The sequence below is a fragment of the Oncorhynchus clarkii genome, chromosome 7, assembly GCF_045791955.1.
Source record: "Oncorhynchus clarkii lewisi isolate Uvic-CL-2024 chromosome 7, UVic_Ocla_1.0, whole genome shotgun sequence".
In the NCBI taxonomy this organism is placed as follows: Eukaryota; Metazoa; Chordata; class Actinopteri; order Salmoniformes; family Salmonidae; genus Oncorhynchus; species Oncorhynchus clarkii.
Window position 1 is genome coordinate 65,344,378 of NC_092153.1, and position 26,485 is coordinate 65,370,862.

Below are 26,485 nucleotides of genomic sequence, written 5' to 3' on the forward strand. Positions count from 1 at the left end.
ATGATTGATCAAGACCACAGAAATGTTATGATACAAACTCACTGATCAGTGACCATTTTAAGAGATTTATTTTATAAATGCCTTATAGCAAAGCCTTTCTCCTGAGGTCATCATCCTTATTTTCAGAGGTGGTTCGGGGAAATCTGGCCTGAAGAGTTGTGTTATAAACACAAACACAAACTGTAAAACAAAAGCCTTTCTCCTGAGGTTGTCGTCCTTATTTTCAGAGGTGGTTCGGAAAAATCTGTCCTGAAGAGTTGTGTTACAGTACCTCCCAAAACTAACGACGCTGTCTTGTGCCATGCTTGAGACCCAGGTTGAACCCCAGTAGGTCACATGTTGATGGTCATATCCTGTGTCTGTATGTAGTACCTTGTTCACTGACGTTTGGTCCTCATTCTCTGATACCTTTTCCAATGTATGATATTTTTGGGGCCATGAATAAAATGCTGTAAATGTTTTGTAAAAACATTCAAATGAAGGACAAATACAGTGCCCTCCGTAATTATTGGGACAGTGAAGCATGTTTTCTTATGTTAGCCCTTTACCCCAAAAGTTTGTAGACTGAGGTTCAAGTGCAGACTGTCAGATAGAATTTGAGGGTATTTTCATCCATATTGGGTGAACCATTTAGAAATTACAGCACTTTTTGTACATAGCTCCCCCATTTTAGTGCACCAAAAGTATTGGCTCAAATTCACTAATATGTGTAATAAAGTAGTCAAAAGTTTAGTATTTGGTCCCATATTCCTAGCAGGTAATGATTACACCAGGCTTGTGACTCTACAAACTTGTTGGATGCATTTGCTGTTTGTTTTGGTTGTATTTCAGATTTTTCTGTTCACAATATAATTGAATGGTGAATAATGTATTGTGTCATTTTGGAGTCACTTTTATTGTAAATAAAAATATTATATGTTTCTTAACACTTCTACGCTAATATGGATGATTATTGATAGTCATGAATGAATCATGAATAATGATGAGTGAGAAAGAGGTTATCATTTTAGGAGGGGTATAGTATTTGTGCGTCTGTAACTTTTTTTTATGTTACTTGTTGCTAGCTAACCTGCAGCATTCAAGATGAGACTTGAGATTATCATACTATATACAACCATTAAACATTAAGCATGCAATGTAAGTGGGTGTTTTTCATTCAAAAATGTTTTGGCTGTAGATAACAAGCAAGACCCAGTCAGAAAGGAACAGATAGTTGTACCAGAAACCAAAACCAGATTTTGGTAGATCTTGAAAGCTGCATTTAATATACACATTTTAACTATAAAGCTTACTTTGGCTCAACATACAAACACGCACTATGTAAAGAATGATAGTAAATAGCTTTGGAGCACCTTAAATGACATTTTTGGTAAAAAAAATACAACTCGCCTCCATCATTCATTTAATAGCCCACTGATATTGCCAACTACTTTAATGACTTTTCATTGGCAAGAAATAACTACCTTAGGGATGACATGCCAGCAACAAACGCTGACACCACACATCCAAGTACATCTGATCAAATTATGATAGACAAGCATTGTGCTTCTGAATTCCGTAAATTCAGTGTGGAAGAGGTGACATTTCTTGTTGTTGTCTATCAACAATGACAAGCCACCGGGGTCTGACAATCTGGATGGAAAATTACTGAGGATAATAGTGGACGATATTGCCACTCCTATTTGCCAAATCTTCAATTTAAGCCTACTAGAAAAGGTAGGTAGGTAGTTGTCTAAAAAAATGTCTAACTGAATCTAAATCCAAATCATATTAACCTGTTCTGCTAACTGCCTGGCTGATTGAGATAAAGAATGATGCCCTATTTCTCATTTGAAAGGTGCTGATCCTGAAACAGTATCCTATGGAATCTTACTGAAATTATGTATATTTGCATTTTTACTGCAGGTGGTGACATGTGGTTAACTTCATTTTCAGGTAAAAACAAACAGCACTATTTCCCTCTCAATATTATATTTTTGGCGACAGCCCTCAATCCCTAAACCACCTCCCAAATTTGAAACTGGATACCAAATATGCAGTACCAGTCAAACGTTTGGACACACCTATTCATTCAAGGGTTTTTCTTTATTTTAAACTTGTTCCTACATTGTATAATAACAGTGAAGACATAAAAACTATGAAATAACACATATGGAATCATGTAGTAACCAAAAAAGTGTTAAATAAATCGAAATATATTTTCGATTTTAGATTCTTCAAAGTCGCCAGCCACCCTTTGCCTTGATGACAGCTTTGCACAGTCTTGGCATTCTCTCAACCAGCTTCATGAGGTAGTCACTTGGAATGCATTTCAATTGACAGGTATGCCTTGCTAAAAGTTAATTTGAGCCAGTTGTGTTGTGACAAGGTTGGGGTGGGATACAGAAGACCGCCCTTGAAGCCTTTGAAGAATCTAAAATCTAAAATATATTTTGATTTATTTAACACTTTTTTGGTTACTACATTATTCCAAAAGTGTTATTTAATAGTTTTGATGTCTTCACTATTATTCTACAATGTAGAAAATAATGAATAAAAAAAAACTTGAATGAGAAGGTGTGTCCAAATTTTTGACTGGTACTGCATATGTTTTGCAATAAGATCATCTAGGTGATTCTGAGCAGACCAATTATCCAGATCTCTCTCATTAAAATCCCAGATCGCTCTCATTAAAACACACACACACACACACACACACACACACACACACACACACACACACACACACACACACACACACACACACACACACACACTCAGTAGCAGGCTGCGTGTTATGGTGGTGCCAGAGTGACTGCATCAGCTCTGTCTGTCATGCTCTCTGAATAAAACTGGTTTTTATATATAGAACAGAACCCAAACTAGAACCCAAACTTACCAAATTGATCAGTTCAGTGATTGCCTAAATTCAAAACATCTGGTCTTTCATGTCAGATAAATCAATAGCATGAAATGCCTGCAGTACTCCAGGACCAGGGTTGCCTACCCTTGATCTAGGTGATTATGACAAGACCAATTATCCAATCACTCTCATTCAAATCCCCCCGCCCGTCTCCCCACGTGCCCCCACCCCCTGCCTCCCCCTCCACGTGGTACTCTCCTTGATCACCAGTTGATCCCTGATGAGGCTGCTTAGAAGGGTATATAACCATACCCATAGAATCCCTGATAATAAAGGAGCCAGAAGACACTAGACTGCAGCTAGAGCAGATTCTCCACTTTCCATCTCAACCACTCCCTGGTTAAAGATGCAGAACGGCACTGAAGGAAACAACTTCTACATCCCCATGTCCAACAGGACTGGACTTGTAAGAAGTCCCTTTGAATACCCTCAGTACTACTTGGCGGATCCATGGCAATTCTATCTGCTTGCTGTCTACATGTTTTTCCTGATCTGTTTTGGATTCCCCATCAACGGTCTGACCTTGTACGTCACAGCGACAAACAAGAAGCTCCAGCAACCCCTCAACTTCATTCTGGTCAACTTGGCTGCAGCTGGAATGATCATGGTAATGTTTGGATTCACCATCACCTTCATTACCGCCATCAATGGCTACTTCGTCTTTGGACCTATGGGCTGTGCCATCGAAGGTTTCATGGCTACACTTGGAGGTAAGAGAACATCTAGTCACATACACACACACCCCACACCCACACACATACACACATAAGACAAATGTGTATTTTCTTACTAGCACTGACTTTCCTCATAACTAATGGATTAAGGGAACATTTACATTCTATGACTGTGATATGTGGTTGTCTCACCTGGTCTCACTGGATAAAAGTCTCACCTGGTCTCACTGGATTTGTGTAATACAGCCAAACTAGGTTAAATTATATTTATTTTGTTGCTATATTTAGATCAACAATTTATGTCTGAGCAAACCGACTGATACAAGCAACCAATCCTGGTCTAAAAAAATATTAATTGTTTGACATACACACATTGATGGAGATGCTGGAAGAAGTCTCAGCAACCAAATGGAAAACAAGTCCTAACTGCTCACTTTCCTTGTCTCATTGTAGGTCAGGTTGCTCTGTGGTCTCTGGTGGTGCTGGCCATTGAGAGATACATTGTCGTCTGCAAGCCCATGGGCAGCTTCACATTCACTACCACCCACGCTGGTGCCGGATGTGCATTCACCTGGGTCATGGCAATGGCCTGTGCTGCCCCCCCATTGGTTGGCTGGTCTAGGTAACTCAAAACATTGATTAATAAGAGGTCTCACAGAGCTTTACATTGAAGGGGGTAACTCATCTTGCTCACCACAAATGACAGTTGCTGTTTCTGGAATCGCAACTTCCACTTAAGTTTCACTTTGTCGTGCAGTGATTTCAATGGGAGACAAAGTGAAAATTTGAGATAAGTGGAAGTTAAGATTCACCCACAATGGATAGATCAATTACAAACAATGTTAAATACCCTGTCTGATTAGTTAATGCAAAACTGGATGAGAAGTAAATGATTGATATTGGTTTGGTACTGTTTGCACCCTGTAGAGAGGGCAGGCAAGCAATCTGCAGGTAATTTGCCGACCTTCCCCCACTTCAATAAACTAGGAGCGCTTGTTTAGTTCTCTACTACAGTACTGTACAGTAGCTCTTGTCAGTCTTTGCCTCTCAGTTCTCTCATTGTTGTTACAATGGTATTCATAAAACTTAACAGGCACAGTAAACGGACTACTTCCTCTTCCAAATAAGGTGAAAACTGTATTTGAAATAATTAAATATATTTACACCTGAATTTAAATTCGTTTCTGGTTCTCCAAGATCCAATCATAGTGGCCAGGAATGTTTTGGAAAAGATTGTGATCTGATCTGGTGAGATGGAGTGAGGTGAGGTGGAAGTAGGTGGAAGTAGTGTTTTTAGTAGTGAGTTTGTGTTTTTAGAATGATGACAATAGCCTCTCAACATTCTGCCCTTCAGGATTGGATTTGGCTCTGAGAAAGGGCAAAAACAATCTCATTGGATTATACTGCATAAGTATAGTTATACAGCATCTAAGTCAATGATCTGATTAATACATTTGACAAGTATAGTAATTACAGTAATGATCTTTCAGATGGGAGTTTACAACTCAAATACTTCATCAAGTGAATAACTGTGATAACCTTTTATACATTTTAAAGCAAAATATTTTAAAACAGGTTCATTTATTGTCTTTCCCACATAGATATATCCCAGAGGGCATGCAGTGCTCATGTGGACCAGATTACTACACCTTGGCCGAAGGCTTCAACAATGAATCATATGTGATCTACATGTTCACCTGCCACTTCTGTGTTCCTGTCGTCACCATCTTCTTCACGTACGGAAGCCTTGTCCTCACAGTCAAGGCGGTAAGGCGGTTAATTCTAGTACACTGCTCAGACAGACAGTTTGTCTATCCCTTTTTCCTAAACACAACAAATTAATCACTCGATATTCGGTGGTTGAATGTAGTTGAGATATACTGCCCATGCTTTTTTTCAAGCAATTATCTGATTTCATGTGTGTTCCCTTGTTTGTTTTCAGGCTGCAGCTTCCCAGCAGGACTCAGCATCTACCCAGAAAGCTGAGAAGGAAGTGACACGTATGTGCTTCCTGATGGTTTGTGGTTTTCTGATTGCCTGGACCCCCTATGCCAGCTTTGCTGCCTGGATTTTCTTCAACAAAGGAGCTGCCTTTACAGCCACAGCCATGGCTATTCCAGCCTTCTTCTCAAAGAGCTCAGCCATCTTCAACCCAGTCATCTATGTGTTGATGAACAAACAGGTTGGTAACAAACACTGACTATACCAAACAACCCCTCACACACATGAAAATGTGAAAGTATGAAAACCCCAGCAGCATTGCAGTTCTTGTCACAAACCGGTGCGCCTACTACCATAACCTGTTCAAAGAAATGTAAATATTTTAACTTGCCCATTCACCCCGTAAATGGCACACACACACACAATCCATGTCTCAAATGTCTCACGGCTTAAAAATCCTTCTATAACCTGTCTCCTCCCCTTCAACTACATTGATTGAAGTAGATTTAACAAGTGACATCAAGAAGGGACCATAGCTTTCACGTGAATTCACCTGGACAGTCTATGTCATGGAAAGAGCAGGTGTCTTTAATGTTTTGTATACAGTGTGTTGGGCTCTCTCTTTTGTGCATCAATAAACAATGCTTCATGTTGGGCAAAGTGAAAAATGCTAACAATCTATTTCTCTAATTATCCTTCTCTCTCTACAGTTCCGTAGCTGCATGTTGGCTGCTGTAGGAATTAGTTCAGGAGCTGAAGATGAGACCTCTGTTTCAGCAAGCAAGACAGAAGTGTCCTCTGTGGGCCCTGCATAACAACTTCCAAGGATTTTATTTTTTTACATGGACTCGCATATTTTCAATTAGGTGGATTTATTTTCTAATCAGAAGATGCCCTCTTACAGTACAGTCCTCAAAACACAAAACATTGCTTAATCAAACATAGCCCATTTTTATTGTGCAATATATGTTGTATTTCCTTAGACCACTGGAGCACAGGAGAACTTTCAAGTTGTGATTTTTCATTTTTTCCCAGCAAGTTGAATCCTCAAGAGTTTTCATGACGAACCACTTGAAGGTTTTGTTATAGATCCGTAGCTTTGGGCACTCTTCAAAGTGAGACAAACAATTCCTCTCTGAGCAACACCTGCATTAATGAACAGCAATACCACTAAAAGGCAAGTCATGCTACTTTGACACAAAGTGGATTCTTGCCAATTATGGGTGGTTGCAGGTAGCATAGCAGTTAAGAGCGTTGAGCCAGTACCTGAAGAGTCACTTGTCCGAATCCCTTAGCCAACTAGGTGAAAAATATGTCCATGTGCCCTTGATTGAGCTACGCATTTAACCCTAATTGCTCCTGTACAGTAAGTCACTCTGGAGAAGAGCGTCTGCTAAATTACTAAAATATAAATGTAATTACACTGCACACATCAAGGCGTCTCTACTCTTTCAAAAATCTGCACTTGATATATTGACTGTCATTTATGTTAAGAGGGTGACATACATACCAAATCATAGCTGACGTGGAAAGATACCTATTGTGAATGGTTGAGCTTGGAATGACATACTGAACTACTTTCATACTTTGACGATGAAGAATTGAGATTTAATTGGTACAATGTGAGGCTACATACGTGTGGCTTTTGTTGGCCACTTGTATATTATCATTTGCTTGAATACATTTTATAAATACTTCTTATGAAAATGTTATTCTAGATTAATAAATGCATGCATAAAAATATGCTGTGTCATTGAATGTTTTTGACTGGACTATGTACAAAAATATAATTATTCCTCTATGACAATTCATGTTTGATCACAGTTGGTCACACGTTAGGTGCTACCAAAAATATTAACATTTATACACAAGGTGCTACTAAAAATACTAACATTTATACACAAGGTGCTACTAAAAATATTTGCATTTATACACAAGGTGCTACCAAAAATACTGAAATGTATACACAAGGTGCTACCAAAAAAAGTATTTGATATAGTACTAATTCCTCTTAATGGTCAGGTCTGTACAATTCTGTATCTATTCCCTGGCTTTTGATCCTTATTTTTTCTCTACAGTTTCATACACCCTGACAACTTTGTTCTATGGCAAGAACTCAATGGGTGAAAAGGGGGATTAATCTGTGTCAACAAGCAAGACAGGACTGTCTTCTCTGGGGCATGCACAGAGTGTTCTGTTGTCTTTTGGGACTCTGAATCCTCTCTGCAATCTATTTCCTCTTTCTAAGCTGCTCTTATGTGCCTGACAGTCGCTGTTGATGTCAGATATCGGTGATAGATAGTGCTGACAGTGACACTAAGCTCTGTGTTTAACCTATAATGTCACCATGAATTTGCTCAATAAGTTAATGTATACACGGAAAGGCCATATTAAGATACAAAACACATCTAAGCACCACACTGTAACTGTGTATAAGAAGGTACACCTCAGCCAAGAAGCGTCTCCTTTTAATACTCCTCTCAGGGGTTGCTCAACAATTGTTGTTTTTTTACTTGGTGGTAAGACATACAGTGCATTCGGAAAGTATTCAGACCCCTTGATTTTCTCCACATTTTGTTAGATTACAGCTTTATTCTAAAATTGATCAAATCTACACACAATACCCCATAATGACAAAGCAAAAACAGGTTTTTAGAAATGTTTGCTAATTTATATAAAAAAATGAAATACCACAATTACATACAGTGGGGCAAAAACGTATTTAGTCAGCCACCAATCGTGCAAGTTCTCCAACTTAAAAAGATGAGAGAGTCCTGTAATTTTCTTCATATGTACACTTCAACTAACTAACCAAAAATACAGACTAACTAGTGTTTTTAACAAAGTTTACCTACGGGTAGTGTATGCCCAAAAGCAAACACCATAAGCAAAAACAATACTCACAGGAGATGACAAAGTGATTTGGAGGTGCTCAAACAAAAGAAGAGGTTAATTAATACACAAAGAGAGCGAGCGAAGAACAGAGATCTACAAACATGGCTTTACAAAGAGATTTTTTAAATCTACAAAGAATTCTATTTGCAAATTATGGCATTACAAAGGAAAATAAGCATTTGGCATTACAAAGATTGAGCCTCCTCAAACAAATGATGGGGTTTTTAAACCATGGGGAAGGAACTGTGATAGGGTATGTGTCTGGATGGGTTGATTGTTGACTCTCACAGATACACACAGACACAGGATACCTGTATCCGTAACATCAACTCTTCCAGAAAATCACATTGTAGGATTTTTTTATGAGCAAATTATGGTGGAAAATAAGTATTTGGTCACCTACAAACAAGCAAGATTTCTGGCTCTCACAGACCTGTAACTTCTTCTTTACTCGTTAGTCGTTACCTGTATTAATGGCACCTGTTTGAACTTGTTATCAGTATAAAAGACACCTGTCCACAACCTCAAACAGTCACACTCCAAACTCCACTATGGCCAAGACCAACGAGCTGTCAAAGGACACCAGAAACAAAATTGTACACCTGCACCAGGCTGGGAAGACTGAATCTGCAATAGGTAAGCAGCTTGGTTTGAAGAAACCTAGTGAATGACCTGCAGAGAGCTGGGACCAAAGTAACAAAGCCTACCATCAGTAACACACTACGCCGCCAGGGACTCAAATCCTGCAGTGCCAAAACGTGTCCCCCTGCTTAAGCCAGTTCATGTCCAGGCCCGTCTGAAGTTTGCTAGAGAGCATTTGGATGATCCAGAAGAAGATTGGGAAGAATGTCATATGGTCAGATGAAACCAAAATATAACTTTTGGTAAAAACTCAACTCGTTGTGTTTGGAGGACAAAGAGCAAGAGGATAAATCAAAATATGGGGTACAGGTACAGTGATCAGTAAGCTGCTCTGACAGCTGCTGCTTAAAGTTAGAAAGGGAGATAGAAGACTCCAGCCTCAGTGATTCTTGCAGTTCGTTCCAGTCATTGGCAGCAGAGAACTGGAAGGAAAGGCGACCAAAGGAAGTGTTGGCTTTGGGGATGACCAGTGAAATATACCTGCTGGAGCGCGTGCTACGGGTGTGTGTTGCTATGGTGACCAGTGAGCTAAGGCGGGGCTTTACCGAGCAAAGACTTATAGATGAACTGGAGCCAGTGGGTTTGGTAACAAATATGTAGTGAGGGCCAGCCAACGAGAGTCTGTCTGTTCCTTCCTAACCTGCTTTTGCAGCTGCGGTCACTAACTCAACAGCTAGGAGGTATCACTTCTGTAGTGAATAAGAGTTCAAAGGTTCATACCATTCGCAACCAAAGCTCATGCTGATGGTGGCTTCGTTCTGTAGTTATTATCTGAACCATTCTGACATAGGACCGTTGCCCTCATATCCTCGGAACAGGAAGTTATGTTGTCGTCAAGGGCTTATATAGGAAGGGAGAATAGGGCGTGTTTGAAAAGTGTTATAGCCCATTTCCCTTCACAGAGGCTGGCCACTGAGTGAGCAGCCCTAACTTATGAAAACCCACATCTCACATTTTAGAAGCTAAAATCACATTTCATCCCATCACAAATAATTTCATATTCAAACATTTAAAATTGAACATCAATTCCATATGAATCCGATAACTCTGATGTGTAGACTTTCCACTGTAGAGTTTATGTCATCTTATCATTGATGAGAATGTCTCAGATGACAACCGAACTGACATCATATTCATTAAGTACTACCGGATATGTTCAATTGTTCTGATTACCAGAATATAGTTCATTTCCCCCCACATTCTGATGTTCCCAGAATCTCTATGTTAACCAAGGGTTTTTTTAAATGTAACCTCAGTAGGCTAGAGAGAGGAAAAAGGGGGGAAGAGGTATTTATGACTGTCATAAACCTATCTCCTAGGCCAACGTCATGACAACGGTGTCCAAAGAAGGGCCAGATGTATACAGAATGGTGTAGTCTGCGTAGAGGTGGATCAGAAAATCACCAGCAGCAAGAGAGTCATCATTGATATATACAGAGAAAAGAGTCAGCCTGAGAAATTAACCCTGTGGCACCCTCATAGAGACTGCCAGAGTTCCGGAAAACAGGCCCTCCGATTTGACACACTGAACTCTATCTGAGAAGTAGTTGGTGAACCAGACGAGGCAGTCATTTGAGCAACCAAGGCTATTGAGTCTGCTGATAAGAATGCGGTGATTGACAGAGTCGAAAGCTTTGGCCAGGTCGATGAAGACGGCTGCACAGTACTGTCTTTTATCAATGGCGGTTATGATATCTTTTAGGACCTTGAGCGTGGCTGAGGTACACCCATGACCAGCTCGGAAACCAGGTTGCTTAGTGGAGAAGGTGCAGTGGGATTCTAAATGGTCGGTAATCTGTTTGTTAACAGATTCCGAAGATTTTAGAAAGACCGGGCAGGATGGATATAGGTCTATAACAGTTTGGGTTTAGAGTGTCTCCCCCTTTGAAAAGGGGGATGACCGCAGCAGCTTTCTAATCATCTGGGATCTCAGATGATACGAAAGAGAGGTTGAAGGGTTTCAACAATTTCGGCAGGTAATTTTAGAAAGAGAGTGTCCAGATTGTCTAGCCCAGCTAATTTGTGGGGATCCAGATTTTGCAGCTCTTTCAGAACATCAGCTCTCTGGATTTGGGTGAAGGAGAAGTGGAGGGGGGGGGCTTGGGCAAGTTGCTGCAGGGGGTGCTGAGCTTTTGGCCGGAGCTGGGGTAGCCAGGCGGAAAGCATGGCCAGCCATAGAGAAATGCTTATTGAAATGATTGATTATCGTAGATTTATCGGGGGTGACAGTGTTTCCTAGCCTCAGTGCAGTGGGCAGCTGGGAGGAGGTGCAAATTTCTGTGTGTGGTGCAAATTTCTGCTTGAAAAAGCTAGCCTTAGCTTTCCTAACTGACTGAGTATATTGGTTCCTGACTTCCCTGAAAAGTTGCATATCGCGGGGGCTCTTCGATGCTAATGCAGAATGCCACAGGATGTTTTTGTGCTGGTCGAGGGCAGTCAAGTCTGGGGTGGACCAAGGGCTATATCTGTTCTTAGTTCTACATGTCTTTGAATGTAGCATGCTTATTTAACTTCTTGGTGACAGGGGGCAGTATTTTCTCATCCGGATGAAATGCATGCCCAAATTCAACTGCCTGCTACTCATTCCCAGAAGATAAGATATGCATATCAGTAGTAGATTTCGATAGAATACACTCCGAAGTTTCTAAAACTGTTTGAATTATGCCTGTGAGTATAACATAACTTATTTAGCAGGCGAAACCCCAAGGACAAACCATTCAGATTTTTTTGTTTGTTGTTGAGGTCACTCTCTTTTCAATAGGTTTTCATTGGAAATCCAGATTTCTAAGGGACCTTCTTCCGCTTCCACTGGATGTCACCAGTCTTTAGAAATTGGTTGAGGTTTTTCATTTGTGTAATGAAGAAGTAGCCCTGTTCAGAACGAGGGTCACTTATAGTGTACTGTTAGATGGAGGCACATGACCAGAAAGCTAGCTACAGTTTTTTTCCTCCTGTATTGAACACAGATCATCCCGTCTTCAATTTTATCGATTATTTACGTTAAAAATACCTTAAATTGTATTACAAAAGTAGTTTGAAATGTTTTGGCAAAGTTTACAGGTAACCTTTGAGATATTTTGTAGTCACGTTGCGCATGTTGGAACCGTGTTTTTCTGGATCAAAAGCGCCAAATAAATGGACATTTTGGATATATATCGCCGGAATTAATCTAACAAAAGGACCATTTGTGATGTTTATGGGACATATTGGAGTGCCAACAAAAGAAGCTTGTCAAAGGTAAGGCATGAATTATATTTTTATTTCTGCGTTTTGTGTTGCGCCTGCAGGGTTGAAATATGCTTTTCTCTCTTTGTTCACGGAGGTGCTATCCTCAGATAATAGCACCGTTTGCTTTTGCCGAAAAGCCTTTTTGAAATCTGACATGTTGGCTGGATTCACAACAAGTGTAGCTTTAATTTGGTCTCTTACATGTGTGATTTCATGAAAGTTTGATTTTTACAGTAATTTATTTGAATTTGGCGCTCTGCATTTTCCCTGGTTTTTGGCCAGGTGGGCGTCCCACATATCCCAGAGAGGTTTTTAAGATGGCGAGGAAAGCACTTTTAAAGAGCAACCAGGCATCCTCTACTGACGGGTTGAGGTCAATATCCTTCCAGGATACTCGGGCCAGGTTGATTAGAAAGGCCTGCTCGCTGAAGTGTTTTAGGGAGCGTTCGACAGTGATGAGGGGTGGTCGTTTGACCACAGACCCATTACGCACGCAGGCAATGTGGCAGTGAACACTGAGATCCTGGTTGAACACAGCAGAGGTGTATTTAGAGGGCAAGTTGGTCAGGATGATATCTAAGAGTGTGCCCATGGTTACGGATTTAGGGTTGTACCTGGTAGGTTCCTTAAAGATTTCTGTGAGATTGAGAGCATCTAGCTTAGATTGTAGGACGGCCGGGGTGTCTCAATTGTCTCAAGGCTTAAAAACCTGTCTTTGACCCGTCTCCTCCCCTTCATCTACATTGATTGAAGTGGACAACAAGTGACATCAATGAGGGATCATAGCTTATACCTGGATTCACCTGGTCAGTGTATGTCATGGAAAGAATAGGTGTTCTTTGTATACTCAGTGTACATTTATAACTGTCACTTTAGTGTTAGTTTCCTTCAATTTGTAGTCTACATTTTGCATCATTTCATTCCGTTTACCTTTCTTCAGTCATGTCCTTGTATTTGTTCTTGAGGGTCACTAGCAATAGTGGATCATATTATGCTAACATTGTGGAATAATTTGGGATCATTATGGAACTCAGACTAAAAGTAGCAATTTAAACCTGGAGCCTGGCACACACTTCACAACAACTGGACCATTGCCATACAGTTCCATGATTAGTGATGATTAGGGAAGACTTTTTGACTATTGTTCAACCCCTATTCTAAAAATTTTCCCAACTTCCAAAATTGTATGGATTTAACTTGAATATGACAACTTTCAGGATGAATGAAACCACGGTATCCTTTATTCATCAATATATATTTTATAGGCTATCCAAACCTGTTTTTTATGATTCATACATATATTCCTAACCCCAAAATATGTCTAAATTATCTACAACATCAGAATATCTTTAATCTACCAGTTGGTGCTGAAACAGACAAACATGCATATACACTATTTAGATGGCTTTCTTCCATTAATCCCTATATTCTGAACCTGTGGTCTTGATGTATCTGTTGACAAAAATTATAATTAAATGTAAACTGTATATAAAGGGATGGCTTATGATAACCATGTTGAATGAACAATCCATGAGAAAATCTGTTGGCCAGCAAGTGGGAGGGTTTTCAGCGGTTTAATTAAATCTATTCAGTGCTCGCAAGGGAACCACAGTGCTCGCAAGGGAACCACACCTGCAAAGACTGTTATGCACCTGCATAAGGTAAATCTGAACACCAACTAATGAGAATTGTATAGGAAAGATGTACATTTACTGTCTCAATCGGCCCATAGTGGAACTACTCTGATGATGTCACACCCATAGTTTGACCATAGTTTGCTTTGTATGTTTATATGTTTTGTTTGGTCAGGGTGTGATCTGAGTGGGCATTCTATGTTGTATGTCTAGTTTGTCTGTTTCTGTGTTTGGCCTGATATGGTTCTCAATCAGAGGTAGGTGTTAGTCATTGTCTCTGATTGGGAACCATATTTAGGTAACCTGTTTTGTCATTGTGGGTTGTGGGTGATTGTCTATGTTATGTTGCATGTTAGCACAGTGTTCATATAGCGGTCACGGTCGTCTTAATCATTTTTTTGTTTAAGTGTTCTTCGTTTTCTTCATTAAATAAAGAAGAATGTATTCCAACCACGCTGTGCTTTGGTCTACTCCATACGACGATCGTGACATCTGTCTTGAGGGATTGATACTTAATTTGTATTATGTGAGGCAAGAAATTACTTTGTTGGCCAGCTGTATGTCAAAATTTGCTTTAAATATTTTATAAATAAATGTATAAATTCTAGATAAATGAATGCATGGACAAAAAGTGTCTGTGTCATTGAATTCTTGTTTTTGATTGTTTGGTGGTTCATGCACTCAACAAGACAATATTTCTAGTTCAAATGCACAAAATAGTAAAATGACCAGGTATTAACTGAGAAAGAACATGGTAAAATGGTAACAACAACCTAATAACTCACAAATGTATCATAAGACATAAGGTTTTGAAGTGTCTGTGCTAAATCAAGGAGATTTTGGGGGGGTAGGCTTAAAACAACCATACTTCCATTTGTTTTTCAACCCTTTTGTGGTGTTCATGTTTTTGTTATTCACCCAATGTTCGCAGGTCTGATGGACCCAGGTCTGATGGTTTTTAAAACAATACAGCCATAACAATTTAAGTAATAATTCTTAATACTTAGATGTTGACTTATATAAATTGCAAGCGATATAAACAGCATACGTGGTTAATATTTGCCATTTACCTCTGCTAGATCACATTTATCAATAAAAGCGCTTCTGAATTTCCGCCTGACTGATGTGCACAAAGTAAACTGCCCGTTATTCAGGCCCAGAAGCCAGGATATGCATATAATTGGTACCATTGGATAGAAAACACTATGAAGTTTGTAGAACTTTCAAAATAATGTATGAGACTATAACACAATAGATATGGTTGGAAAGAATCCAAAGAAGATTATTTTTTTTGAGAGCCCATGCTCTTGCAATGGAAAGTATAAGGGCATATCCAAATCCAGCTGCCAGATTGCAATTCCTATGGCTTCCACTAGATGTCAACAGTCTTAGTTCAAGGTTTCAGGTTTGTTTCTTCCCAAACGAGAGAGAATTATGAGTTTTTGTACTGAGACTCAGAGTTGGAAAACAGTCTGTGTGTGCGCGATGAAGAGGTCGCGCACCTGCTAATATCGTTTTCCTATTGAACATACTTCTTTCCGTTTGAAATTTTATAGTTTAATTACAGTTTAGGGTACCTGAGAATTAAATAGAAACATATTTTGACTTGTTTTAACAAAGTTTAGCGGTAGCTTTTTGGATTCCTTTCTCTGCACGTTGAACGAATGGATTACTTAAATCGACGCCAACTAAACTGACTTTTTGGGATATTTTTTTATGTTGATGTGGGGCGCCGTCCTCAAACAATCGCATGGCACACTTTCAGTGTAAATCGGACAGCGCAGTTAGATTAACAAGAATTTGTTATACGTCTAGTGGGACGCATGGCCCTGAGATTAAAACAATACAGCCATGACAACTTAAGTAAAAATTCTTAATACTTAATACTTAGATGTTGACTTATATCAATTGCAAGCGATATAAACAGCATACATGATTAATATTTGCCATTTACCTCTGCTCGATCACATTTATCAATAAAATTGCTGTTAATTTATTTTAAATAAATTGTAATCAAGAGATGGGTGGAATAAATCATGTTAATCTTGAACAAATATAAATGAAACAAGGTTTTAATCACTATTGATATGTATTTTCTTTGAACTGAGCAAATTGGAAGGACAAATATTACGTACAGTATTTTATGGACATGATAAATGAGCCCATTTAACACAAATTAAGGTCGGTCTACACACCACATGAAGGACAGAGTTTACTGTGTGTGTGTGTGTTGCAAATGTATTTCTTGCACTTGTGTACTGTCTTCCTGTCCTATTTGGGTCTACACACATCGCAGTGCTTCTTGTTGCTACCAGCTGCAATCTAGAATGATGAAAACACTTCGTTCAGGAATTTTGCTAACATCTCACTCACTCACTCACTCACTCACTCACTCACTCACTCACTCACTCACTCATATATTGTTACAGCAGGCCAGGGTAGGAGAGTCAGACACACAAACATGCAACATCACACTTACTTCAGGTATTGGAGTTATTGGTTCTGTGGGTCGGGCGGATGGGCGGATGGGTGGCAGCAGAAGCTGGGGTCCTTGGGATATGTTGCTTCCTCTGGATTTGAGGTCTTACCAATGCCTTGCCCAGCTCATCGAGAAAGAGCTGTCTCCTCTGGACCTTCCCTCTGTTCCAATCTGTGTTCAACGCCACCCAGATGACAAACGTGTTGTACACCGAGATGTCCAACATGTTGAAGAATGTCACAAGTGGACAGCTTAGGGTTCTTCTTTTGCAGCTGTAGCCAGTCCCCAGTTTGTTTAAATTGTCCATCCCTTCTGTTGTGGCATTGTGATCCATTATGATTAATGGTTTTTGATGTTCCTGGTTCACATATTCTCCCATCTTTATGCAGTGTACTCATGAGTACCACATTTTTGCCTTTCTTTGGCACGCAGGACACTAGGCCTGTTCCATGTACTCACCATCTGAGGTGGGAGCTCTGACTTTTTTATCTGTACTGTTCCTACCATCGTCAGCTTCCTCTTGAGGAGCTCCTGTCCCAGCTAGTGCGAAGTAAAAAAGTTATCACTGTGGTCACAGAGTCCCTGTGTCATGTCCAGGACAATCCGCATCCCTTGGTTCTTCTCAGGGGCTCCTCCATCTGGCTTCGCCGTACACACTTGCAAGTTCCACACATATGATGAAGCAACATCGCAAGCAGCCCAGATCTTGATTCCAAATTTTGCAGGTTTAGACTGCCTGAAAGGGCAGAGGCCCCTAAATGGCATAAGCTTCTCATCAACAGTAACGTTGGGCCCAGTGTTGTAAAACAGGGGAAGGTGGTCCACCCACTTGTCCCACACTGACCTGATTGCAGATAGCTTGTCTCTCTGGTGTCTCAGTTATCAAAGCGGATAGTGCTGGAAATAATGTGGAAGGTTTTCCAGAGACATTGTGGCACGGAAAAGTTCTCTGCCAGTTTCTGCATACCACAGGGATTCTGTGGATTCTTCATTGGATCTGAAAACACCAGCAAGGATAAGAACACCAAAGTATGCATGTAAATGAGTTCATCTCCTTCCATCTCTCTCCAAAAACACGCCTTCCCTACAAATTAGTGCAGTCCAGAATGATTTTCTGGATGGTGTCTGGGATGAAAAGTTCAAAAGAAGACTTTATGTCCTGTACAACCGTCTTTAGTTTTGTCCCTGATTGCATCCTTATCACATTGGCAGCCATGCGGGGTAGCTCATTCCTTGGGGCAAGAAGACTGTTCAATTTCACAATTTTCTGACTCCATATTTCCTCTCCTGCAGGCTGCTGATGAGCTGGTTGCTGACGGGCTGGTCCTCACTGTCAGACTCCGAATTGACAGAGACATAACCCTCATATTCTGAAACTTCTTCATCTTTGAAAGTGGAAGATGCTCCTTCTACACTAGAAATTCTACAAATTAACTTTTAAGAAGGCACACCTGATAATGTAAATGCATTCCAGGTGACTATCCCATGAAGCTGGTCGAGAGAATGCCTGGCTATTTGAAGAATCAAAATGTAAAATATATTTGGATTTGTTTAACACTTCTTTGGTTACTACATGATTCCATATGTGTTAGTTATTTCATAGTTTTGATGTCTTCACTATTATTCTACAATGTAGAAAATTGTAAAAATAAAGAAAAACCCTTTAATGAGTAGGTGTTCTAAAACCTTTGATCGGTAGTGTATTTAATCCATTTTGAATTCAGGCTGTTACACAACCAAATGTGGAATAAGTCAAGGGGTATGAATACTTTGTAAGCAAGTCCATAGAATAATCTGCAACTGAGGTAATATTAGTTATTTCATATACAGGGAATGGGGTAACAGGACTTTTGATCAAATACACACATTAAAATCAACAGGTTTTGTGGTATTGTTTTGGGCAGAGTGTTTTTAGTTCAACACCAGACAAATACCTCAAAGTGGTTGTGCACAATGGTGAAGCTTGAGCCAATACTGTAAGATGTACTGGCTGGTATTATTAACCTGGATCTCTTAGGGTGTAACTTCAATTCATACAGCCTTCCAATGGCATGGTAGGTTCATAGTCAACCCTTTAGTCCTATAGAGATGGATTGTGTCTACAAAATACATGATGAAAACCATTTGCACCACCACCAAGTGTTCGTGGAGTAGCAGGAACGTCTTAATTAGCTGTTACGAGTGGCGCCTGGCTGTAAACAGCTAAGCATGTGTAATAATGATTTTTTAATCAAGTAATATGTTTAGACGTGCAGATATGTAGCAGCTGGTAACTCACAGACAGCATTTGATTGTATTCATATACACAAGTCACACGTGGCCAGTGTGTCACTAAATGGAAAAAAGCTGTCAGGTAAGTTTTTTACTAGATTTTACTGTTGCTTTTTAGATAGCTTTTCCTTTCACTGACCTGAAATGGGGTCAGCTTCAACTCACGTTCAAGCTAAATTCTATTCAATAATGTTTATTTGTCCTTGAGACAGTCAATTGCAAGTTGACCCCTCACCCCTGAGGCTTCAACACAGAACATTACAGATACTTAACCAACAAGGTTGGTAGTCAACACACACAAGATAGATACATAACCTTTAATATTCATAGACACACTTTAGCAAGAAACTCATACGAGTCAATATTGGTAGACATGAAAGCTGTATTGAATTGTATCAGTTTCTTGCTAAACTATGTCTGAATTCAGACATATTAGTGATACTTGAAATATTGCTTAGCACTACAAGTGGTGACCCTGATGTGATATGCCACACCGCATCAAAGATCCACCACCATATTTTACAGTAGGCATGGTGTTCTTTGCATCCTTCGTTCGATGCCAAACCCACCACTGGTGTGTGTTGCCAAAGAGCACTATTTTCATGTCATACAATAAATGTAAACTCCTGAAGTTAGCTGATTCTGAATCCAAGTGCTCCATTGGCACTTGGATTGGAACTGGTGCTATGGTCAGAAGACATCAAAATAGAGCTATTTGGCAATACACACCAGTGGTGGGTTTGACATCGAAAAAAGGATGCAAAGAACTACCTAATATGAAATATGGGGGTGAATCTTTGATGTTATGGAGATATTTTGCTTCCACTGGTCCTGGGGCCCTTATTAATTAAGGTAAATTAACCTTAATAAGGGCCCCAGTCAATTGCCATTGACCTTAATTAATAAGGGCCCCAGGACCAGTGGAAGCGAAATATCTCCATAACATCAAAGATTCACCACCATATTTCATATTAGGTAGTTCTTTGCATCCTTCTTTCATTACATTTTTCACAGGTGCCAATAATTTCAGTCATGACTGTAGTTGTTTTTGGCTGTGGAGTTGAAAATAGTCAAACACACTGAAAAGTGTACTTTCAAATACTCATGCTTTACCCCTAGAAGCCCACAACCAGTTTGCCTTGCATTCAAATTAAGATGAGCCTAGGACAACAAGGGGGCTCCAACATACTAGTTTATGGATTTTTAAATGTATTTTTATAGCAGAATATTTAATGGATATTTTAAATGTTTTTGAAAAACAATATTTAAAAATGGTTTCAATTACCATTGGAAGTATTTGGTAGACATTCAGAAACTTTGGCCAGTGTATTTGGAAATACTTAAATACACAGAAAATAAACTCAGCAAAAAAATAAACCTCCCTTTTTCAGGACCCTGTCTTTCAAAGATAATTTGTAAAAATCCAAATAACTTCACAGATCTTCATTGTTAAGGGTTTGAACACTGTTTCCCATGCTTGTTCAATGAACCATAAACAATTAATTAACATGCATCCGTGGAACGGTCCTTAAGACACTAACAGCTTACAGATGGTAGGCAATTAAGGTCACAGTTATGAAAACTTAGGACACTAAAGAGGCCTTTCTATTGACTCTGAAAAACACCAAAAGAAAGATGCCCAGGGTCCCTGCTCATCTGCGGGAACGTGCCTTAGGCATGCTGCAAGGAGGCATGAGGGCAATAAATTGCAATGTATGTACTATGAGACGCCTAAGACAGCGCTACAGGGAGATAGGATGGACAGCTGATCGTCCTCGCAGTGGCAGACCACGTGTAACAACACCTGCACAGAACCGATACAGCCGAATAGCATAACTGCGGGACAGGTACAGGATGACGACAACAATTGCCTGAGTTAGACCAGGAACGCACAATCCCTCCATCAATGCTCAGACTGTCTGCAATGCTCAGGCTGAGAGAGGCTGGACTGAGGGCCTGTAGGCCTGTTTTAAGGCAGGTATCACCGGCAACAACGTCACCTATGGGCACAAACCTACCGTCGCTGGACCAGACAGGACTGGCAAAAGGTGCTCTTCACTGACAAGTCGCGGTTTTGTCTCACCAGGGGTGATGGGTCGGATTCTCGTTTACCGTCGAAAGAATTAGCGTTATACCGAGGCCTGTACTATGGAGCGGGATTGATTTGGAGGTGAAGGGTTCATCATGGTTTGGGGTGGTGTGTCACAGCATCATCGGACTGAGCTTTTGCCATTGCAGGCAATCTCAATGCTGTGCGTTACAGGGAAGAAATCCTCCTCCCTCATGTGGTACCCTTCCTGCAAGCTCATCCTGATATTATCCTCCAGCATGACAATGCCACCAGCCATACTGCTTGTTCTGTGTGTGATGTCCTGCAAGACAGGAATGTCAGTGTTCTGCCATGGCCAGCGAAGATCTCAATCCCATTGAGCACGTCTGGGACCTGTTGGATCGGAGGGTGAGAGCTAGGGCCATTTCCCCCAGAAATGCCTGGGAACTTGTGGAAGAGTGGGGTAACATCTCCCAGCAAGAACTGGCAAATCTGATGCTGTCCATGAGGTGGAGATGCACGGCAGTACTTAATGCAGCTGGTGGCCACATCAGATACGGACTGTTTTTGATTTTGACCCCCCTTTGTTCAGGGACACATTATTCAATTTTTGTTGGTCACATGTCTGTGGAACATGTTCAGTTCATGTCTCAGTTGTTGAATCTTGTTAGGTTCATACAAATATTTACACATGTTAAGTTTTCTGAAAATAAACGTAGTTTACAGTGAGCGAACGTTTCTTTTTTTGCTGAGTTTATGTACTTGACATACAATATGCATGTATTTGAACCCAGGTCTGCACACTACTGTAAAATGCTTTGGATAAAATGGTGTGCTAATTGGTTTATATTATTCTGTATTATATATTAATGGTATTATATTTTTTATATATTAGCAAGTGAACATAATATTACCCCCATCTCACAATGTGGCAGAATTGAATAACAGTATAACATATAGATTTTATTTGAGAACACCAAAGCGCTATGCCCACTTTTGCTGCATACTGTACGTTGTGAATGCTTTTATAGGCTACTGTATATACATTTATCAGCTCAACAAACCACAGCATAAAGGACCCAGACTACAGGCAATCTTAGTTGCTGTATATTTTCACTTCATATTAGTATTTTAGTGGACATATTTAACTGAAGTTATTTATAAGATGTATAATTGGGTTTATAAATTAAAATGTGCAATCTCTGACTCAACTACAAGTCTATACATTGACCTTTGAGGTAAATTGACATTTTAGTGTGATTTAAATGTTTTTAAATTATTGTGTTTTCGGGGTGCTGAGTGCAAAAACAGACAAACAAATAAACAATCAAATCAATAAAATAAAGGTGGTAATTGGGTGCATATACAGCCTTTCTGTTCTTTTTATACCAACCTGTGAAATGTCTCTACAACTTGTACTATCATAGACACTTCAAAGGCCTATGAATAAATATCCAAATCCCCTGGAATCAGAGGTTAGTCAACTGTAAGACTTTGAATCGCATAATCCCAGACTAATCTAATTAACAGATTTTAAATCCCCTGAAAGCAGCCTCCACAAAACTGTATAAAATCAATCTCAAGACAACATTTGCATTAGAGAGCTGCTGCATCCAAAGAGACAGGGTTGACCAAATTACTCAACTTTTTCTACACCTTACCACCTGTCCATTTACTCAAAATGAATGGCACTGAGGGCAACAACTTCTACATCCCCATGTCCAACAGGACTGGGCTTGTAAGGAGTCCTTTTCTATACCCTCAGTACTACTTGGCGGATCCATGGCAATTCTATCTGCTTGCTGTCTACATGTTCTTCCTGATCTGTTTTGGATTCCCCATCAACGGTCTGACCCTGTATGTCACAGCCACAAACAAGAAGCTCCAGCAACCTCTAAACTTCATTCTGGTCAATTTGGCTCTGGCTGGGTTGATCATGGTTCTCTTTGGATTCACTATCACCATTACATCTGCTGTCAATGGCTACTTCATCTGGGGACCATTGGGCTGTGCCATTGAGGGATTCATGGCTACACTTGGAGGTGAGAAATCTTTTGTGCAGGTTGTTCACTTTGGCTAGCATGGGTGCCAGTCTGTTTCTTATTGAATTGGCATTACAATGACAGCAATGAAGTTGGCGAGAGCATAAAGGTTCACTCTCCTGCTGTCCATTCTTCTCCCCATATGGTACATTAGTTAATTAGTGTTCACAGCAACAGAGTTTTCTTAACTTCATTGTTTAACATGTGAAGAAGTAGTTTCAATAAAGTTCACTGATTGGGTATGCAATCAGATTTTTGTCAAATATACTTGGATAGTCTCAATCAAGATTAAAGAATTTAGATTTAATTAAATAATAGTCTGGTCATTTAGAAATAACATTGTATTGTAAGATCCAAGATTCCATACAGTCCATATTATGCAGCAATTGGATCCCCTTCTCTGTTGTTTGCATCTCCATGCTCCAACCTCTTTTGCCTAACAAATGCAGGACAAGCAAAAACGAATATCTTCCCTTTCCTATTCTCAATTCAAGGTCAGGTGGCTCTGTGGTCTCTGGTGGTGCTGGCAATTGAGAGATACATTGTGGTCTGCAAGCCCATGGGCAGCTTCAAATTCAGTGTCGCCCATGCTGGTGCTGGTGTTGGATTCACCTGGGTGATGGCTGCCACCTGCGCTGTTCCCCCACTGGTTGGCTGGTCCAGGTACAGTGCATGTAATATGATATAAAAGTAAAACACAAAGATCCTACATTTATATGACACAGATTAAGCTTAGTTCTGGACTAAAAATCTATTTCAATAGAGACTCTTTATTGACCATGTTTTCTAATCCAGTAAAAGGCTTAAGAGATACCATCCCCTTACGTTGCAATTTGCAATTCATATAATTGTCTGATCTTTTAATCGCATCAATTACACACTCATTATAAATTCAGGTGTAATGTCTATGAGATGAGATCAAACAATGATGTAAAGACAATAATGGGTTAGGTTTAATACAATGAATCACACATATAATGCATTTGGTCAATCATGGTATTCTCTAGCAAAAGTTGTTGGCTTTTTTGTGTTATTGCATTTTAGTGACATTAGCTAGGTTTCCATCCAATTGGTGACAGATTTCCATGCGAATATTCTAAAATCTGCATTAAAACAATACACACATTTCCCCACCAGTGATGGATTTCCATCAAATTGACTTGTTGCAGATATAAGGTTCTGCGGGATGACGAAGTTCACATAAAATACCTTTTGCGGTTAAATTCCATGTTTCCTTAATAAACAAAATACAAGTTAAATGGGTTTCCATCGCATTTTCAACTCTGCTGATGGTTTTCGCAAAAAAAATTGTCACATAATGAGTGGTATTGGCACGCAGTTGGCTAGAGCACACATATATAGCCTAAGTGATGAGATTATTATTATTTGTCAAATGGCAGCCTTAGCATCAATTATCATGTCACCAGAATAAGACCTTTGCTATTTATTGGAAAGAAGCATCATGCTCATCACTTTGCACTTTCACCACCCTCTGAAGTTCATCATCATTTATTGAATCTGTTACCTAATAAAGTGCATGCTTTAGCGATGAGTCATAGTGGAGGGGACCACACAACATGTAAATTGCGTGACTCCAAGTTTACTTTGATAGTTGTTATATAAATATTTGCTTGTAAAAGCTTTTCCACGGACATTTCTTCATATAATTAATTTTACAGACACAAACACACCTTGCCTCGTGTATTTTGTTTTGTCGACATACCGATATGTTTACTGTAGAGATTTTGGTTGTTAGTCAAGGTTAACACTGATGATCTTCTTATAATGTATAATCTAAAACTGTCTCATCAACTGAATTTCCCTCATAGATACATCCCTGAGGGCATGCAGTGTTCATGTGGACCTGACTACTATACTCTGAGTCCAGGCTACAACAATGACTCATATGTCATATACATGTTTGTCTGCCACTTCATGGTTCCAGTCTTCATCATTGCCTTCACTTATGGAAGCCTTGTCCTCACAGTCAAGGCGGTATGTGGTTCTTAGACACAGAAAATGTAACTAGCAGACCCACAAAGTCATAGCATTTGGATTCTTATGCTAAGGATATGATTTCTAATAAGTCACACAAGCATTTATCTTGCTTCTCTTCATTTTCAGGCGGCAGCTTCCCAGCAGGACTCAGCATCCACCCAGAAAGCTGAGAAGGAAGTGACACGTATGTGCCTCCTGATGGTTATGGGTTTTCTGATTGCCTGGACCCCCTATGCCTCTGTTGCTGCTTGGATCTTCTTCAACAAAGGAGCTGCGTTCACTGCCCTGTTCATGGCTGTCCCAGCCTTCTTCTCAAAGAGCTCAGCCATTTTCAACCCAGTCATCTATGTGCTGATGAACAAACAGGTTGGTAACATGGGATTTTGGTCTTTCCTTTTTAGTGTTCAACAAATAGGTTGGTCACAGGTCACCAACAACATAAGCCTACTTATATCATAAAAGTAATTTCTACTGTCTGTGCTAGTACTCTAGCATATTGACTCTTCCATCTCTGACATTGTGGTCTCGCTCTCTCTCTACAGTTCCGTAACTGCATGCTGGCTGCTGTAGGCATAGCAGCCCCTGAGGATGAGACTTCTGTGTCAACAAGCAAGACAGAAGTGTCTTCTGTGGGCCCTGCATAGAAACTTCCCTCATGCTGCACTTCCTGCCCTCTGATTTCTACCCTTGTCTGATGCTCTACATGGACTGCTTTTGAAGACACACTTCTTTCACCAAATGGACATTAAACTGTACTGACCTGTAATGATTGGGCTCTGTTGTTCTCTCTACGCTCACAGACTGTGCCACTTAATGTAGTTGAGAATTGACTTGACATACATTTTATAGTCGTCCAAAAGAAACAGCTGATTTGCCTCTTATAGGTGGTAACAAATGGATGAGCCTCAGGCTTTCAGAACAGCTCTAATGTTTGTCTTGATGGATGATGAAATTGTATTTTTATTTTATGGCGAGGCCAGCAATTATTTTGTTGTCATCATTTCCTGTGTATACAGTATTTTATAAATAAATCTAGTACTAGATAAATACATGCATGAAACTATTACTTTTTGTTGGTCATTTACATTTGTTTACTGATTTCTAGTCCAGATGATTAGCACTAATGTTGCACATTCTACACATTCCTAATATAGGCTAGCCAATTCTGACTTTGTGGCTGTGTTAACTAGTTCACATGCATATCTGCATTGTTTAGAATGATCCCATCTGATTTTGCCTCCCAACTGCCTTCCTTTTTAAAATACATGTATTTTCATTGTTAGAGCGTCCCTTAGAGTATCTGGTCAATATACACTTTGTGTACCAAACATAGGAACCTTCCTAATATTCTCAGTCTATGTCATGGAAAGAGTAGGTGTTCTTTATACTCAGTGTACATATCCTGGCATTCAGAAAACACTTCTATCCAGAGCATCTTACACTAGTGAGTGCATACATTTTCCTACTGTTCCCCAATGGGGGATCATAACCACAGCCCTGGCATGGCAAGCACCATGCTCTACTAACAGAGCCACATGGGACTAATCAACTCACGCTTCATGATTTCAATTCCACCCACTGTTGCTGATGTCTTTCCTTCGGAGATCCATGTTGACCCACTCTTGATCCTGTCTGAACTCATTTTGAACTTGCTAATGTTGCTTAAGCAATTATTTAAAATATTTTCAAATACATTCCAATACTAAACTATTTGTATTTTCAAAGAAAC

The 26,485-nt window shown here is 39.8% G+C and overlaps 2 protein-coding genes across 3 annotated transcripts in view; both read left to right on the forward strand.

The window, feature by feature from the left end:
- The window catches only part of LOC139413690 (green-sensitive opsin-like), a 44,566-nt gene extending 18,759 nt beyond the window's left edge, over positions 1 to 25,807 (forward strand). Inside the window, exons 1-5 of one of the 2 annotated variants that reach the window (XM_071161362.1) lie at positions 22,335 to 22,758; positions 23,253 to 23,421; positions 24,588 to 24,753; positions 24,883 to 25,122; positions 25,299 to 25,807. In XM_071161362.1, the coding sequence (XP_071017463.1) occupies positions 22,398 to 22,758; positions 23,253 to 23,421; positions 24,588 to 24,753; positions 24,883 to 25,122; positions 25,299 to 25,400 (1,038 nt within the window). In that variant the 5' untranslated portion in view covers positions 22,335 to 22,397 and the 3' untranslated portion in view covers positions 25,401 to 25,807. Of the gene's footprint in view, positions 1 to 22,334; positions 22,759 to 23,252; positions 23,422 to 24,587; positions 24,754 to 24,882; positions 25,123 to 25,298 lie in introns of those variants that run through there. The other variant, XM_071161361.1, reaches the window with a different exon arrangement.
- LOC139413689 (green-sensitive opsin-like) lies at positions 3,202 to 7,246 on the forward strand. The gene is made up of 5 exons (XM_071161359.1): positions 3,202 to 3,612; positions 4,030 to 4,198; positions 5,178 to 5,343; positions 5,519 to 5,758; positions 6,228 to 7,246. Exons 1-5 carry the CDS (start codon positions 3,249 to 3,251, stop codon positions 6,330 to 6,332), a joined length of 1,044 nt encoding a protein of 347 aa, XP_071017460.1. The 5' UTR covers positions 3,202 to 3,248; the 3' UTR covers positions 6,333 to 7,246.
- Positions 25,808 to 26,485: the final 678 nt, after the last annotated feature.